Raw genomic sequence first — 17,432 nt, 5'->3', positions numbered from 1 at the left:
TATAAAAAAGGCTAACAAGATGCTTGGATATATTGTGAGAAGTGTTGAATTTAAATCAAGGGAAGTAATGTTAAAACTCAGTAAGACCACACCTAGAATATTGTGTTCGGTTCTGGTCACCTCGTTACAAAAAGGATACTGCTGCTCTAGAAAAAGTGCAAAGAAGAGCGACCACAATTATCCCGGGTTTAAAAGGCATGTCGTATGCAGACAGGCTAAAAGAATTGAATCTATTCAGTCTTGAACAAAGAAGACTACGCGGCGATCTGATTCAAACATTCAAAATCCTAAAAGGTATAGACAATGTCAACCCGGGGGACTTCTTTGACTTGAAAAAAGAAACAAGGACCAGGGGTCATAAATGGAGATTAGATAAAGGGGCATTCAGAACAGAAAATAGGAGGCACTTTTTTACACAGAGAATTGTGAGGGTCTGGAACCAACTCCCCAGTAATGTTGTTGAAGCTGACACCCTGGGATCCTTCAAGAAGCTGCTTGATGAGATTCTGGGATCAATAAGCTACTAACAACCAAACGAGCAAGATGGGCTGAATGGCCTCCTCTCGTTTGTAAACTTTCTTATGTTCTTATGTTCTTATTTTCTTTCTTATGTTCTTCTTAAATTTGTAGGTTTCCCATGCTGTTCCATGGTTATACTCTGCATTTACCATAGTTTACCGTGATTATTTTTTTTTTTTAATATGCTTTAACATACCTCTCTGGGCCTTACAATGCTTCCCTATACTTTACTCTGATTTCACTAGGTTTCAATACACTTTGCTATGCGTTTAATTAGGGAAACTTTCATAAGTGTTAGTTTTACACAGTTTGTTGTTTAATATGCTTTAACATGCAGTACCTCCCTGTGCTTTACAATGCTTTCCTATGCTTTACCTTGCTTTCACTTTGATTTATTACACTTTACTATGGTTTTACTATGGGAAAATTGTATAGGGGTTGGTATAGGAATTCCTTAAAACAATTTCCTGAGGGTCCCAGTGACTTAATCATGCGGGACTACTGGCCTGTGATCAGCTGGGCTGCTAATTAAACTTTGTAAGAAGTTTTTTTCAGTTGCTGACGATGTAGTTCATAAAGTTCATTCATGGTCAGGTTCGGGGGGAGAGGGTGGAAACACTTGAGCCAGTTATAAAAGGTTAGGATTGTCACTCAGTGGAAGGTATGCTGTGGGTCTAAGTGACAGTACCAGTATCTGTCATCCCAATGGAAACCATTTGAATCTTGTGTAATGTGTCTACTTTCAAAACATTTAGCAGGAAAAACAATTCATGAGCCTGCGAGTCGGCATCATCCGCCATCTGACAAGGACAACAGGACCACACTGAGGACAACAGGAGCACACTGAGGACAACAGGAGCACACTGAGGACAACAGGAGCACACTGAGGACAACAGGACCACACTGAGGACAACAGGAGCACACTGAGGACAACAGGAGCACACTGTTAAACTGTGGAGCGCACTGTGCATCCTGGTCTGGTTCATGTGATTGAATTGAGTGTAAATCAGTACAACATTGTCACACTTGAGTCAAAGACCGATTACAACTTCCTTTCATGTAAACCGCTTCCCTCCGTGAATCGTGTGCTTGAAACAGAACTGCTAAACTTGTCATTCTTCTGGAGTTTTTCATGGGTGGCCTTTGTTGCTAGTGGCTTCAAGACGGGCTTTTGGTGTCAGCAGTGAAAGCTGTTCTGGGGGTTGGGTTCAGGTTTCATCAAATTGACAGGCGTCAAACAACAGGAGTAAATAACAGACTGCAAAAAATAACAGTTAGAGAACAGACCCCGATATCTGGTGTATTGTGACGCTGGCCTGACCCAGGCTCAGGATGTGCAATACTGAGTAACACAGAGACTGCAGCATCCCCCAACACACCTTCACCTTGACCAATTAAACACTTGAAGTGTGCAGATTAACGGGTCTGCCCCACAGATTGAGAAAACAGAGGAGGGCAGTTCAGAGGTGTTAAAAATGCAAATGGTGCCACATTGAGGATGGCTCCGGCTGTCTGGCACACTGGGGGAGAGGGGGGCTTCAAAGATCTCCAGGCACTGAGGGGGTGGATATGAGAGTAGCTTCGAGATAAGCCTGAACCCTTGTGTTCTTGATGTTGGCATTGTGAGACTCAGGACAAGAGGCCAATGCTCTTTACACTCAATGGACAGTCACAGTGGGGGGGCTGGTAGGAGTGTACAGTGTGTTCTACTCTATTGTTTTTTTTACTCTTTATTTAGATTCTATAAAATGATTCTAGAAAGACAGATTTTTCATTTCCCATAAAAATGCCATGTAGTAAAAACAGCATTTAGAAAATTGTAAATGTGTCGTGTTTTACTCTATATTAGCAGGTTAATGCATTCAATGTAACATATTACTGTAATCTGATTACATTTTTCACTAAAGTGCACAAAAGACAAAACTATGAAGGAATGTAGTAAATATTTCTTTAAGATCAAATTGAATAACATCATGTATCCTTTATAGATCCATGAATTTATATCTATCTATCTATCTATCTATCTATCTATCTATCTATCTATCTACACAGTGGAAAATCAAATATAATCAGACCCACAGAGGTTTACTGGTATTCCCATTATTAAACAAAACGTTACATGGCCGGAATAAAACATACGCATGCAGTAAATATATATTCTAGTTTGGTACAATAGCAGCAAACTATGTCTCGTTTCTTTTCTCCTTTTTTGTTAATATGTACTATGCTATGTTTTTAAACTACAGTTTGTTAGCGGTACCTACGACTGAGCAAATCCCGTAATTAATTTGAAGTGAGTTTCAATGGGCGGTTTGTTAACAAAATACACTTCAGTCTACAGCAAAGCTGCATGAAATATATTTGACCACAGAGGGCAGGCAAATATTAGGTTGCGATTTTATTCAAAGTCGTCTCTCCTTCGGGAAGTAGATTCTTTGATCCTTGATCTTTCAAAACAAAATCATTATTTTCAACGGCATGTGCAATAACAACGTATAGATCGTTAAGTTGTAAAGTAATTAACTTTGACACTCGTTGTTGTTTTAATTAAAGGCCAATTAAATAAATGTTTGTTTGTTTTTAAATCCATTGCTTCGTTTTTTATGCCCGGCATTAGTTTAGATTGCGTAGCCGGTGGTTTTGTTTCCTGTTTTCTCCATCTGACAGTGTTTTTGCGTCTCGAGTCCTGTCATGTGCTTTCTTTAGACTTTAAACTCACATTTCTTGACAAGCCATAGACGTTAGTTTGAGTCATTCATTGTTAGCTGCGGGACGCGAGCAGTTTCAGACTCCTCCTATATTTTGACAGTTGCAATTCAGTACTGTTTTTTTCCTTTGTATAATGTGTTTTCAAAATTAGTACATTTTTGCTAACTGTGTTAATTTGAATTTTCTACCTCAATGGCACAAATTCAGAGTGAAAAACAAGATCAGAAAAAATGCAAAAGGTAGGAGTGTCTTATCAGGTTGTGTTTATGGTGAAAGATTGATGGCAAGCTGAATACAGTACACGTAGAATGATTCACAATTGCCTGTTACACTGGCATGGTTAAATCAGACTTTATTAGGCAAACTTTTTTTTTTTTTAATTTTAAGATAAACTTGATAATGCTTCAGAATCGAAATGAACTACAGTAGCTAACGATAAATAACGATAACTGCTTTTCAGTGCACGCTGTTTCTTAGATGGTCTTCCTTAGACAATAGGTACTTAACATTACAGATAAAGTTCATTTCGCTATTCCAGTTTATGGTGCAGTAAACAAAAGAGCACCGTCCAGCTACCAGAAAGCGATCCAGTGTTATGCTGATGTGTTGTTGGAGTTGCTTGTAAATGTCGCTGAGTAGGGAGCTGTAAAGCCTCTTCATGTACTGTACTTCCTTACTCAAACCTGACACAGGCTTGTTTTTACTTCCAGACCAAAGCTGGATCTGCAGTTTGTGCGGAGGCTCTGCCGCATTCAGAAAATCCTCTTCCCTTCTTGTTCCTCCCAGAATGTGTTGATGTTTGGGACCCTGCTTTTTGTTACTCTTCTGGGTAAGTGTGGTCTGACAGGAGAAAGCGCCATTTAACAACTTCTGCTCAGCCACTGAGGTTTATTTCCCTTATTTAAACTGCAGTAAAGGAAATACAGACCAAACAAACAAACAAACAAACGTGAAAATGCAAAGCTTGCGTTTTTGCTTTTGCGTTCAGGCCAAGGAGACTCAAATCATGTTGCACCCATTGTAGTAAACGAGTGTTAAGGGCTCCAGCGATATAAAGAAGAGGTCAGGTGATCATTTTAAGTAACTGTTTTTAAATTTAATTGATCCTTATGGACAGGTGGTTTACTTTGTAAATGTTTACCATTCCACTCCATAATATGTAAGTTCGCAGTCTGTCTAAGGTTTTGAAAACGACACTGTAAGTGTAAATTGGATTTATTGTTGAGAGCAGTGTTTGTTTTAAATGCCGGTGTCCCCGGATTGTATGCTTGTGCAGTGCAGTGCTGATTCCTGCTGGCTTGTATAGATTTACACAGCGCCTGACACATGCAATCCTTTTTGCTTTACAGCCCAGTTGATCATTTACCAGGTGGGTGTCATTCCCAGCAAGTTCTATGAGGTCCTGTCTGACAAGGATCTCGCTGGCTTCAAAAACCTCACATTGGTGGCCGTTCTTTTAATCACAATCAACTCCACAGTAAGTCGACAGCAGAGGGGCTGCACTTACACTAGAGAGAACATTAAGACATTAAGAAAGACTTCTAGCGTGAACTTGGGTCAAGTCATTTTACTAAGTTTTACTACATGGAGAAAAGTGTTTCCAGTAATCTATTTTAAAACCTTAAAACAGCATAAATAAATATGTTTTATCAGACTTGTATTGTGTTTGTTTTACTAATATATATATATATATATATATATATATATATATATATATATATATATATATATATATATATATATATATATATAACGCTATATCGAACTAACTGACCAAATCCTGTTTTTTAATTCACTATGACTACATTTCAAAAAGGCTATTCTGCTTTATTTATTTAGCAAGTGATTTGTTAATACTGTATTTCTTTTTAAATGGATTCAGTTGGCTCTGATGTTGGTTATAAAGTGAGGCTGGCACATCGTAAATGGAAGGTGTTTTCCTCCCCAGTTGAAGAGTCTGGACCAGTACATCTCGAGTCTCATGTATGTAAACTGGAGGAAGAGCCTGACAGAACATCTACACCAGTGTTACTTCCAAGGGAGAGTCTATTACACCCTCAACATGCTCAGAGAAGACATTGATAACCCGTAAGCCCCCGGTACCACAAAGCTTGGCTGCCCACACTTCCCCCTCTTATTACCAACATTACAGCATTCTCTCATGTTATAACAGAGATGGAAAGAAGACTCCTACTGCATAGCAGAGTCACCCATTCCAGGTTTTACTACACACTTGATTAGCCACAGTGTATAGGTAACAAGCTCAGGTGAGTCTTACTAAACTCATAGTAAATGGATCAAAGTGCTATGCAATGCTTAGAGTCTAATTCCCATCCCTGTCATCATGAATACAATACAGTTTGTTTTTCCTGAAACTGTTCCCGTTTTCCACATATCACAACTATAACAAGGTCAGACACAGTCTGGAATAGTTTCATGATTATTGAACTGTATTGAATTAGAAAAAAAAGACTATTAGTTCGAGCTTTGTGAATAGGACCAAGTACTTTAATATTCTGTGAAATATGAAATGGAATTGTTTGCACAGACTTGTCCAGTATTCCAGTTTGTTTTTGTGACAGAGACCAGCGAATCAGCCAGGATGCAGAGAGATTCTGTAAGCAGATGAGCACCATGGCCAGCAAACTCCTCATCTCTCCCTTTACTCTGGTGTACTACACTTATCAGTGCTTTCACAGGTAAGACACGCCCTGCCAAAGGTATTTAAGGAGTTTAATATCAAGCTTTTGCCATCAGACCTATTTTTTGTTATCTATTCTCATTGCATTCACCTGAGAAGCCTTCTGGTAGTTCTTTAGATTGTTAGAGTATTTATTTATCTTTTTTTTTTTTTGTGTTTGGGCCAGTTCCAATTCCCATTCCCTTTTAATCAATTCCAGTTCCAAATAGCAAAACAATCAAAGTGCATTGCAAGGCTTAGATTCTAATTCCCATCCCTGTCAAATGGAATTGGAATTGGAATTGGAATTGAATGGAATGGAATGGGAATTGGAATGGGAATTGGAATTGAATGGAATTGGAATTGGAATTGGAATTGGAATTGGAATTGAATGGAATGGAATGGGAATTGGAATTGATTTCAGGGGAAAGGGAATTGGAATTGACCCCAGCTCTGGCCCAAACCCAGTTCTGATCTTTGTTGGGCGTTCGTTGCTCTCTCCCCAGTCATCGTAACCCTTTTTATCGACAGCACTGGCTGGAAAGGGCCCGTCAGTATCTTCATCTACTTCATAATCGGGACCGTTGTGAATAAAGTGTTTATGGGACCCATCGTGTCGACTCTGGTTGAACAGGAAAAACTGGAGGGGGATTTCAGGTAAAGACACAGCTTCCTGACCTGTACATTTGAAATCATTGCATCCTAGCAGGGATGGAAATAAGACTTCTGCTGCATAGCAGTTTCACCCATTCCAGGTTTTACCATGAGCTTGATTAGCCACAGTGTGTAGGTAACAAGCTTGGGTGTGTCTTATTAAACTCCTAGTAAAACCAGGAATGGATCAAACTGCTATGCAATGCTGGGAGTCTTATTTCCATCCCTGTTTAGTGTTGTATGGCAGATTATATCTCTTTGTAAAATAAACACTGTGCTGTGGTGAGGTAACATTACTGTAAAACTATTACTATTGCTGCCAACAACCATATTGCTCAAGTTCCGTACACGTGACATCCTGAGACGCAGTCATTTTACACAGTATCCTGAACACACATATCTGCTTTTGCAGGCTAAATTGTGCATATTAGAAATATCCTATTAACATACCAGTGATGGGGAGTAACACTCCTATTACACTGTGTAGCACGTAGAGTTTTGCTAAGATTAATTAACACAAGCCATATAGAGCTAAGAATACTAATTAGTGCTGGTGCTAACTCTCAAGGACTACGTGTCGGATAATCCTGATTCTGTGCTCTCTCTGTAGGTTCAAACACATGCAGATCCGGGTCAATGCAGAGTCCGTAGCATTCTACAGGTAAGAGTGCTGAGCCGCGCCCACATTGGAACGTCAGCAGTCATTTTTTCCCTTTTCTTCCGTTTATTCTGTTTGTTGAATGACTGCTTCCCCTCTCCTGTCTGCCGGGCAGGGCAGGAAAAGTGGAACACATGCGGACCAACCAAAGGCTTCACACCCTCCTGACGACCCAGAGGAGCCTCATGAACAAGGAGCTGTGGCTGTACAGTACGTCATTTGAAAGACTTTTCTGTTGTTCTGACACCTCGGGGGTTGCGTGCTGGTTTCAGTACCTTGTGCTGGTCCTTTATGCAAAATAAGCTTTACATCTTGACAACAGGAACAATCCTTTGCACTGTCTAACCTCACAGATCCCATACTGACAACCAAGAAGCTCTTAAAGAGCCAGTCAATCACAAACACAGATTTACAGACATAGGAGATGCATACATTTCAGAATGCAACTTGAAATAGGTTTAGTGTACTCAAATGAAATCATCTGGTGAAATAGTAACAGAGAAAGACGTTTTCCTAGGTTAAACTAAACCACTGCATGTGTTGTATTACAGGGAGGAATATAAGAATTTTGACTGTACCCTCTTGCAGACATCCATCCATCCTTGTATTCTACTGTATTCTTTTTGAGCCCATTGACCACATCAAATAGGATACCCCACCTCTAAATCAAAAGAGACACATGGTGGATCTCACCTGATACCCCACCTCTAAATCAAAAGAGACACATGGTAGATCTCACTTGATACCCCACCTCTAAATCAAAAGAGACACATGGTGGATCTCACCTGATACCCCACCTCTAAATCAAAAGAGACACACGGTGGATCTCACCTGATACCCCACCTCTAAATCAAAAGAGACACACGGTGGATCTCACCTGATACCCCACCTCTAAATCAAAAGAGACACATGGTGGATCTCACCTGATACCCCACCTCTAAATCAAAAGAGACACATGGTGGATCTCACCTGATACCCCACCTCTAAATCAAGAGAGACACATGGTGGATCTCACCTGATACCCCACCTCTAAATCAAAAGAGACACATGGTGGATCTCACCTGATACCCCACCTCTAAATCAAAAGAGACACATGGTGGATCTCACCTGATACCCCACCTCTAAATCAAAAGAGACACATGGTGGATCTCACCTGATACCCCACCTCTAAATCAAAAGAGACACATGGTGGATCTCACCTGATACCCCACCTCTAAATCAAAAGAGACACACGGTGGTTCTGACCTGAGTGTCAGCCTCGTCTCATGCACTCAGTAAAGCGCTGCCCTCCTGCCAGCAGCCCATGCAGTGTAATGCGTCTTTATAACCGAGTGCCTTTCCTTTCCCTCAGTTGGGGTGAACACGTTTGATTACCTGGGGAGCATCCTCAGTTTCATGGTGATCGCCATTCCCATTTTCGCTGGGGTCTACGACAAACTCACTCCTGGAGAACTCAGCGCTCTCATTAGCAAGGTGAGAAAAAGTGCGGGGAAAAGACAAAAATGTAAGTATTACTTTTGAAAACAATGTGCAGTCTGGAGCAGCTCAGTGGTAAGTGCTGGGGCAGCCAGTGATACAGGCTCCAGGTTAAGGGTTAGGCAGTAATAAATCATTATACGGGTGAATAAAGCATGCATACATTAGAAAACAGTCTTCAGTTTCCACTGTAAATGGGTGCTGGACATCCTTGTAAACAAGGTGTTGCATCTTAGCACAGCTATCTTCAAATAGTATGCACCCAGGCTCCTAGAGGTGTTTGGTGTCCATTCAGGGAAGCCAGATGTAGTCAGCTGCAGTTTAAAGTAGTCTCCACAAGATGTCCCTATCTTCCACAGTAAAAGAACATTTTAAATTACAGCAACCATTCCAGCTTTCAGAAACACCATTCGAACTATCAGCGTCGCCTTTCTCAAAATAACGAGAAGCCAAGAGATGCTTCGACTGCTATAAAACAGGCCCCAGAGGTCATCAGCACTGCATTAGAAACCTACTTAGCAGAACAGGAAATTAGCCATCATTAATAAAGCACTACCCCCTGCCCCCTCCCCCCCCCCCTCCACTCTGTTCCCAGAATGCCTTTGTTTCCATTTACTTGATAAGTTGCTTCAGCCAGCTGATGGATCTGTCTACAACCGTGTCTGACGTGGCTGGCTACACTCACAGGTAGGTTGGTAAGGTACATCTTATATAAAGATGATATATCTTTATCTCCCACAAGGTTTTGAATATCTGTAATGTTACAGAACCAGTAGGAAACAATGCTGGTTAATTAGGGTTAGTGTTTTTCTTATACAGTAATCACTGAGACCTTACATTACTAGGGTTAAAGTGCCGGCTGCTGTTGTAATCTGCGTTGCTTCTCTCTAGGATCGGAGAGCTGATGGAGGTTATGCAGGAGATTGCCCGAAAGCAGTGTGACTACGATCCCGTTTCAGGGGAATCGTATGACTTCGACAGGTAGGAAATGTCTGGGTGTTCGGTCAGTGTGTAATTTCATTGTTTGGGTTTCAACCGTGCAAAACAGTGAAGTACAAATGCTGCTTTCCTTCCAAACAGCGACCTGGAGATGCAGACGTGCTCTGCCGACACAGCGTTCACTCTCAAGCGACTGTCCTACAAATCACCCTTTTCTGATGAGCTGCTAGTCAAAGATCTCAACCTGAAAATCTCCCAGGGAAACAACCTGCTGGTGGTGGGGAACACAGGCACTGGGAAGACATCCCTGCTGCGGGTCCTTAATAGGCTCTGGGAGAGCACCAGCGGTAAGGGGGAAGGGGCAGCCTGTTGCCTTAGAGATTTAGGATTTTCAAAGCATTAACTCCTATTTTTTCAAAGGAGAACATTCCATGTAAATGATACGAAACTAAAACACAAACAGCTAGAATGTATATAAATGAATAGTTGTGATTAAGTTGCTTGTTTCTACTTTTATAAAATTAGTAGTTTTTTTTTTTTCTCTTCCAAAAAATAGGAGTTAATTAAAGACTGGAGTAAACGCTTTGAAAATCTTGCCCTTTAGATTTCATCTCCATCCCCGAGTGCCATTCAGCTTGTCCTCTCTCTAAGAGAAGAAAATGTCACCTTAACGCACATCTCTTTGACTTTGTAATTTCACTCCTCTGCTCCAGGTAAGGTGTTTCACAGTAAAAAATGTGGCCCTAAAATAGAATGAAGCAGTGTAGCATTACAGCGCTCGCTGATGGACTGACAGCTGGTCCGATGGGTTTTTGCAGGTTCTGTTGAGATGTGGGCCTGCTTCGGACCTCGTGGGATTCTGTTTCTCCCACAGAAGCCGTACTTCACAGACGGGACGCTACGAGAACAGGTACATTTGCACATTGCTGAGTTTGTATGGTCAACCCTTTCACACTTTCTGTGCTGACTATTTTCTAAGGAGGATTGATACATATTGTTTAACGTACATTCTGCAGCGTGAAGGTCGCATCGCTCCGGATTGCTTTCTAGAGGATGAATATTGTTGTATTGATGCGTTGTATGTATCACGGTGCTGATTCATTTTTAATTAACAGGTGATTTATCCATTGAAGAAGATTTATCCTGTCGCAGGTAAGCTGTATTGCTTTTGGCTAGCCTTCTTTAAGATTTGTTTATGTGTTTGTTATTCCTGCTAGCAACAAATCATGAATTGCCTCTGTAGTCTGTGTTAAAACACAAAGCCTTTTACCAGTTCTTTTTTGTGTTTTCTTTTTGTTTTGTTTTCATTGGACATTGGCAGGATCTGTGGATGATGAAAGAATAATGACATTCTTAGAACTTGCTGGAGTGGTAAGTACCTGCTCTCAAGCTTGTAGATTATCAAATTACCTTGAGACTTAAAACACTGATATTCCAAAACCACAAACACAACATTATCAACCATTGGATACCTTTTCAATTATAGGCCAGCCTTTTAAAAAGGACAGGAGGGTTAGATAAGAAGGTTGACTGGAACTGGTAAGCTTCAATGATTTATTATTGTTATTATTGCAGATAGATCACTTTTCTTCTGCTGTTATTACCTGTATAATGACCTGGAAAGAAATCAAAACAGATACACCTAGATAATTGTGTAAAAACTCTTCTGATCAACATCATATCCTATTAGGGTTCATGGCACAGATAAGGTTTCAGTGGTATGTGAACAATAAGTACCAAATCAATATAAATTACAGTGAAAACCATACTGCAGCAGGAATGCAAATAAGACTCCCACTGCAAGAGAGAAGCATGTTATTAGTAAATGTGAACCACTGGGTCTTTTCCACAACTGTAACTATGAACAAATGAATTAGTTAAAGCTTTGTAGGGCCCACTGTATGTCAGATAGGGTCTCTTCAGAAAACAGTTGCTCTGAAAGGATTGTGAAGTGGTGTGGTAGCAGGTGAATGTGAATGTTTTTTTTTTTTGGGGGGGGGGGCTGTATTTCAGGCATGATGTTTTGTCGCCCGGTGAAATGCAGAGGCTTTGTTTCGCTAGACTGTTTTACCTGCAGCCCAAATACGCAGGTTTGTACCGACGGTATGGCAGACTCAGTGTTAACATTGTGGTGTGCTGAGAAACGCATTCTTCAAATGAAGTCAGGCTGCCTGCCTGCCTGTAATGTACTGATCGTGCGTTCCCATCCCCCCCATGTAGTTCTGGATGAAGCGACGAGTGCGCTGACTGAGGAGGTACAGGACCAGATGTACCGAGCCTGCAAACAGCTGGGGATGACCTTAATCAGCTTGGGACATCGCAGCAGCCTGGAGAAGGTACAGACACGCATTCTCACTCAAACTCCGTAGCACAGCAGAGCGAGGAGTCACACAGAGTTCTGCAAGGAACCCCTTTAACCATATTAATATACAATAGGAACGCAGTCAGTGCACAACTTTAAGTTGTGATTACTGTACCCACCATTGTCCTAGAAGTACCATGACAGCTTAAGCAGTACTAATTCATCTTTGGTTAGAATCCCAGTCAGACTGGCTCAGTCTGCTGTTACTGTTGTTTGACTGGCTGCTTCTGGGTCCCTCCAAATTAGATTCAGATCTCAGTGGGTTCTTTTTCTAGAGTGGTAGAGAAACAAATGTCTGATGTTAGTTAACCCGAGACACTACTGCAGATTTAGCACAGAGAGCAGAACAAGAGGCACAAATGGAAGCTGAGTAAAAGTAAGTTCAGAACAGAAGGTACACAGAGAGTTATAAATGCATGGAATAGCCAACCAGTTGATCCAGTAGGATCTAAAACACTGGGAACATTTAAAAAGAGACTCGATTCGATGCTTTTAAATGAGATCCGCCCTAGTCGGGGTGAATGCTGTGCTAACAAGGGACGAGCCTTGTCTTATGTTATGATGTCTTCTTCTTTCTTGGTTTCCAGTATCATGACCTGATGCTGAAGCTGTGTGGCAATGGCCGATGGGAACTTATTAAAATGAAAAAAGAGTAACCAAAGCAGTCTTGCAGCGAATCCATCATTGAGAAGAGCAGAGAAACAGCAGAGCACAACACAGGAGTATCAGCATGCAATCACAGATCTGCCGTGGAACAGCATCAGGTGTGAACATGGAGCTCAGGACTCTCATGGAAGACCCACAATAGAACAAGCGAACCCTGCTGGATTTTGTTTTTAGATGGGCAAGCCATAATAATGAGCTTTTAATAAACCCAAACACATATATACAGTAAAATGGGTCTAATCCGGCATTTCTTGGGACTGGAAAATTGTGTCGGATTGTACAGTGTGCTGGTTTACAGCTGTATAAATTCACAGTATTCTGTTTTTTTGGAGCTGAAAATCATGTGCAAGTGTAAAAGATGCTGGCTTGCTGGTTTAGCAATCCAATATTCTTTATTAAAAAGTTTTAAAATCTTGATTGTTTCCTTGGGTGTTGATGTGTAAGTGAGATTTTGGCATGCTTGTGTGTTGGTTGAGCAGGCCAGGGTCAGGAGCTCAGCAAACTGACAGGGTTCTTCCAGTAAACTCAACACCGGAGTACAGAAGAGAGATCTCATATCCGCTAGCCAAGAGACTTTCTTTGAAAGAAGGTTTGAAAGAAGAGCGTACAAGCTGAACGTTTGAAAGAAGAGCGTACAAGCTGAACGTTTGAAAGAAGAGCGTACAAGCTGAACGTTTGAAAGAAGAGCGTACAAGCTGAACGTTTGAAAGAAGAGCGTACAAGCTGAACGTTTCAAAGAAGAGCGTACAAGCTGAACGTTTGAAAGAAGAGCGTACAAGCTGAACGTTTGAAAGAAGAGCGTACAAGCTGAACGTTTCAAAGAAGAGCGTACAAGCTGAACGTTTGAAAGAAGAGCGTACAAGCTGAACGTTTCAAAGAAGAGCGTACAAGCTGAACGTTTGAAAGAAGAGCGTACAAGCTGAACGTTTCAAAGAAGAGCGTACAAGCTGAACGTTTCAAAGAAGAGCGTACAAGCTGAACGTTTGAAAGAAGAGCGTACAAGCTGAACGTTTCAAAGAAGAGCGTACAAGCTGAACGTTTGAAAGAAGAGCGTACAAGCTGAACGTTTGAAAGAAGAGCGTACAAGCTGAACGTTTGAAAGAAGAGCGTACAAGCTGAACGTTTGAAAGAAGAGCGTACAAGCTGAACGTTTGAAAGAAGAGCGTACAAGCTGAACGTTTGAAAGAAGAGCGTACAAGCTGAACGTCTGAAAGAAGAGCGTACAAGCTGAACGTCTGAAAGAAGAGCGTACAAGCTGAACGTTTCAAAGAAGAGCGTACAAGCTGAACGTTTCAAAGAAGAGCGTACAAGCTGAACGTTTCAAAGAAGAGCGTACAAGCTGAACGTTTCAAAGAAGAGCGTACAAGCTGAACGTTTCAAAGAAGAGCGTACAAGCTGAACGTTTCAAAGAAGAGCGTACAAGCTGAACGTTTCAAAGAAGAGCGTACAAGCTGAACGTTTGAAAGAAGAGCGTACAAGCTGAACGTTTGAAAGAAGAGCGTACAAGCTGAACGTTTGAAAGAAGAGCGTACAAGCTGAACGTTTGAAAGAAGAGCGTACAAGGTGAACGTTTGAAAGAAGGTTTTTGCTCATGAGAAACAAGCACTGCCACAAGTGTACTTTGACATATTGATGTAGGAGGCTAGGGAGATAGAAGTGGCTTAATTAGTCAGGGATTTAGCTTTTCACCTCCACCTGGTTTCGAATTGAACTGGGGTCTCTGAAAGGATGAGTCTGGTGACTCTAAACCTACAGTATGCAGCGTTCAGTATTTATTTACATTATGTTTCTTTTAGCCTGCTCTTGGGAGTACTCAAGTGCAGATTCAGAGTCGCTTTCTTTCCAAGATGATATTTGAAGTTAATTAAAGCAGATGAAATTGTCATTGCAGGGTTTGCGTCATACCGTTGATCCTTAAGATGCCTGTGAAACCTCAGGATGAAGGTACTCTGACAGAGAGATGTTTAATGAATACCTCTGAGATGGAATAGCTTTTAACTCAGGATTTCCTGTGGAGATTAGAGCAGTTAGGTTTTATGTTCTAATTAATAGACACAGATGAAACGCCCCAAAGCACACAGGAACACTGGTGACCTCTACTGCTTATTTATTTTATTATCACTTACATGGTGCAGTTTAGTATACTTTGCTGCTATAGAAGCTGTCCTCAGTATGCTTCTCTCTGTAAAAAGACTTTCTAAAAGATAAACCCAGAAAAACAAAGCCGTAGAAATAATGCTGAAACGCACTGCTTGATAAAGAAGAATCATGCAGATACTACAGACCCTACTCAGTGCTACCAGACTGACACCACCACATTGTCAAAGCAAGTCCAGGGATTTAACTTAAGGTATAATGTGTTTCACCACTGACCTCTACAAATTCTAAATTGTACTGGTATTTTTTTATTGACATTTTTAACCCGTTCTCAGCTAATTATTTTCGATATAACAGAGATTAACAGAGACATTAAAAGTTTTTCCCCCATTATGTTTTTTAGGTGGGTTAAAAAAAATGTTAATAGCACTGCAGGAGACAACACAGAAAGAGCAAAGTGGCTGGGTGTATTATATTTACTGTACTGGTGCTTATAATTAGATTAGTGCAAAACAACATAATCTGAGGATACAGTTATTTTGAGTAAAGAAACAATGACATGAGATGATGAGATGATGTATTATTTATGTTAATTGATTTATTAACACCGCTTACTCTATGTACACTACACAGTGCTAAATAAATAACTGCCTCATATTCTCATTTTCTTTAAACTGTTTACCAATTTCCTTTGATTAGAAATAGTGTTACATTGCATTTCCATTTACATGGTCTAAGAGCATCCTGTCATTCCATACTGATGAAAAACCTAATGTATAGAAACACAAAAACAAGCTATCTCAGCAATGTTTTTTTTTTTTTGTGCCCACAGAAAAGCTGTCTGAATCCTTAAGTCAGGGCTATTGTTTGGACATTTGCATTGGGCCGGGGGGTCCTTCGACGCACCCTTACCCAGAAGCAGGATAGCCACCCTCTGAACGTCTGTTGCCCGAATGTGATAACGTACGGGATGAAGGAGGCGTAGATATCGAAAGCCACCCTCCCAGCTCCTGCCGCAGAGGTGCCGCTCAGGTTGAAGGTCAAGATGGTGTGCAGGATGATGCAGGTGTTGTAAAGGCTTACGAGGGCTACAAGGACCATTGCGGCATCCTTCTCCCTGCCTAGCCGGCAAACGGTCCCCGGAGTCTCTGCGGATGCCTGCCGCTTGAGCAGGATATGCACGGTCTTGACGTTGAACAGGGTCATGCAAGCCGCCGCTGTGTACTGCAGCACCGTGAGATACAGCGTGGAGTAGGTGACGATGAAACCACTTCCTCTCTCCATGGCGTCGGCCACAGAGCAGTCACAGGCCTGGGTGGCGTTGATATCCAAGGTCTCTGGGATTAGGATAAGAAGGGCATGAAGATCAGCGCCCAGGCCAGCCAGTGGAACCCCAGGAGCAGGTAGAGCTTGGACGAGCGTTCCAGCTTGCACAGCGCCAGGGACGAGCTGTGAATCTTCTTCAGCTTGCACCAGCGGTACCAGCTGAGGATCACGATGCACCACACGCTAACCTTCCTCCCCGTGTGCATGGCGAGGGTCACAGCTTTGCAGGCGAGGCTCATGGGGTAGCAGAGCGAGTAGATCATAGGGGCCGTCAGGGACAGGACTCGGAACAGCAGGTGGACCTTGTTCCCCAGTGAGATGTGCACTACCAGCATGTCTGTGAAGTGCATCCTGCCAGGGCTTCTCTTTATAAGAAAAATGACCATGCTGTTGCCAAATATCCCAAACCCGGCTAGGATGCATGACAAAAGCAAGTTGTACATTGTGTGTGCTAACTGTGTGTGGTCGCTTGGCTTAAGTAAGAATCACCAATTCTCAAGGGCTGCCACAAGCTAATTATTTGCAGTCATTAAAACTGGAAGGTGACAGCTTGGCTTATTTGTTATCTCACTGGAGCTTAAACCGAATACAAAATTAATTAATTGTCAGGATGTTGCTTTGCATGTGTGGAAAAGGCAAGCCATCCAAAAAACATGCCTTTTAATAACACTGGCAAAGCAATAGCAAATCAAAATCTATTATCACCCCCAAAAGTTTCAGGTGTGCGATTCTTTAAGATGTATCTTTGTATACTGTATAGAATGCAATAGACTAAGTAAAGGGGATGAACAAGTACCTGCATGCATGCATTGCAACAAGATTGATTCAAATGCACTGAACATGAATAATTTGACAGTGTCAGTTCAAAATCAGGTCACTGACCACACATTGTATATTTTGCATGGAAAGCTTGAGCAGTTACATACATGTGTGCTTTTCCTACAGCCTGGCACACACACAGACCCCTCTATGTTCTGTGCAACGCTGAATCTGTCAGCCTCCAATTCGCAGGACACACTCTCCAGCAGCTCACAAAGTAATTAGAGCAACTACGCCCTACACTTGTGTTTAAGGCAGGAACTGTCCGATTCGTTAGTTCATTAGCAGCTTGGAGAACCTCTCGAGACACAGAAAAGTAGATTCATGGAAGTGCAGTAACCTTTCCTGATAACACGTGAAAGACTATTCTTAATCAGAAATGTTACCAGAACCCTGTGGCTTCACTATGAACTCCATTTATCAGCATTTGGTCCATTAGTTTTGCATCCAGACTGGCTGACTTATCACACACGAAGAACCACAACTCCATGCAAAGTTATTACATTGAACACGAGTGTACAATACAA

The 17,432-nt window shown here is 41.6% G+C and overlaps 1 protein-coding gene across 3 annotated transcripts; it reads left to right on the top strand.

Moving 5' to 3' along the window:
* Positions 1–2,954: 2,954 nt before the first annotated feature.
* On the top strand, positions 2,955–13,078 carry LOC117418797 (lysosomal cobalamin transporter ABCD4-like). 3 transcript variants are annotated; one of them, XM_034927204.2, is made up of 19 exons: positions 2,955–3,467; positions 3,939–4,057; positions 4,578–4,705; positions 5,177–5,316; positions 5,811–5,927; positions 6,440–6,565; positions 7,173–7,223; positions 7,336–7,430; positions 8,572–8,693; positions 9,292–9,383; positions 9,588–9,677; positions 9,777–9,982; positions 10,454–10,545; positions 10,751–10,787; positions 10,957–11,006; positions 11,122–11,174; positions 11,649–11,725; positions 11,856–11,971; positions 12,585–13,078. In XM_034927204.2, exons 1-19 carry the CDS (start codon positions 3,421–3,423, stop codon positions 12,651–12,653), a joined length of 1,827 nt encoding a protein of 608 aa, XP_034783095.2. In that variant the 5' UTR covers positions 2,955–3,420; the 3' UTR covers positions 12,654–13,078. The 3 variants fall into 3 exon arrangements, with proteins under 3 accessions (XP_034783095.2, XP_058847975.1, XP_034783096.2); XM_058991992.1 differs by having other exon boundaries at positions 2,956–3,467; positions 4,578–4,597; XM_034927205.2 differs by lacking the exons at positions 2,955–3,467; positions 3,939–4,057 and having other exon boundaries at positions 4,613–4,705; positions 5,111–5,316.
* Positions 13,079–17,432: the final 4,354 nt, after the last annotated feature.

This window comes from Acipenser ruthenus, chromosome 18 (assembly GCF_902713425.1).
Source record: "Acipenser ruthenus chromosome 18, fAciRut3.2 maternal haplotype, whole genome shotgun sequence".
NCBI lineage: Eukaryota > Metazoa > Chordata > Actinopteri > Acipenseriformes > Acipenseridae > Acipenser > Acipenser ruthenus.
Note: the sequence above shows the minus strand (reverse complement) of the source record. Positions and strands in the feature narration are given on the sequence as shown.

Bases quoted from the DNA above. Each gene is read 5' to 3' on its own strand.
- LOC117418797 (XM_034927204.2), top strand. From the start codon at position 3,421: ATGGCACAAATTCAGAGTGAAAAACAAGATCAGAAAAAATGCAAAAG. The intron at 4,058-4,577 runs GTAAGTGTGGTC...TTTGCTTTACAG, and splicing joins GCTTTTTGTTACTCTTCTGG to CCCAGTTGATCATTTACCAG. The intron at 5,928-6,439 runs GTAAGACACGCC...TTTTATCGACAG, and splicing joins ACTTATCAGTGCTTTCACAG to CACTGGCTGGAAAGGGCCCG.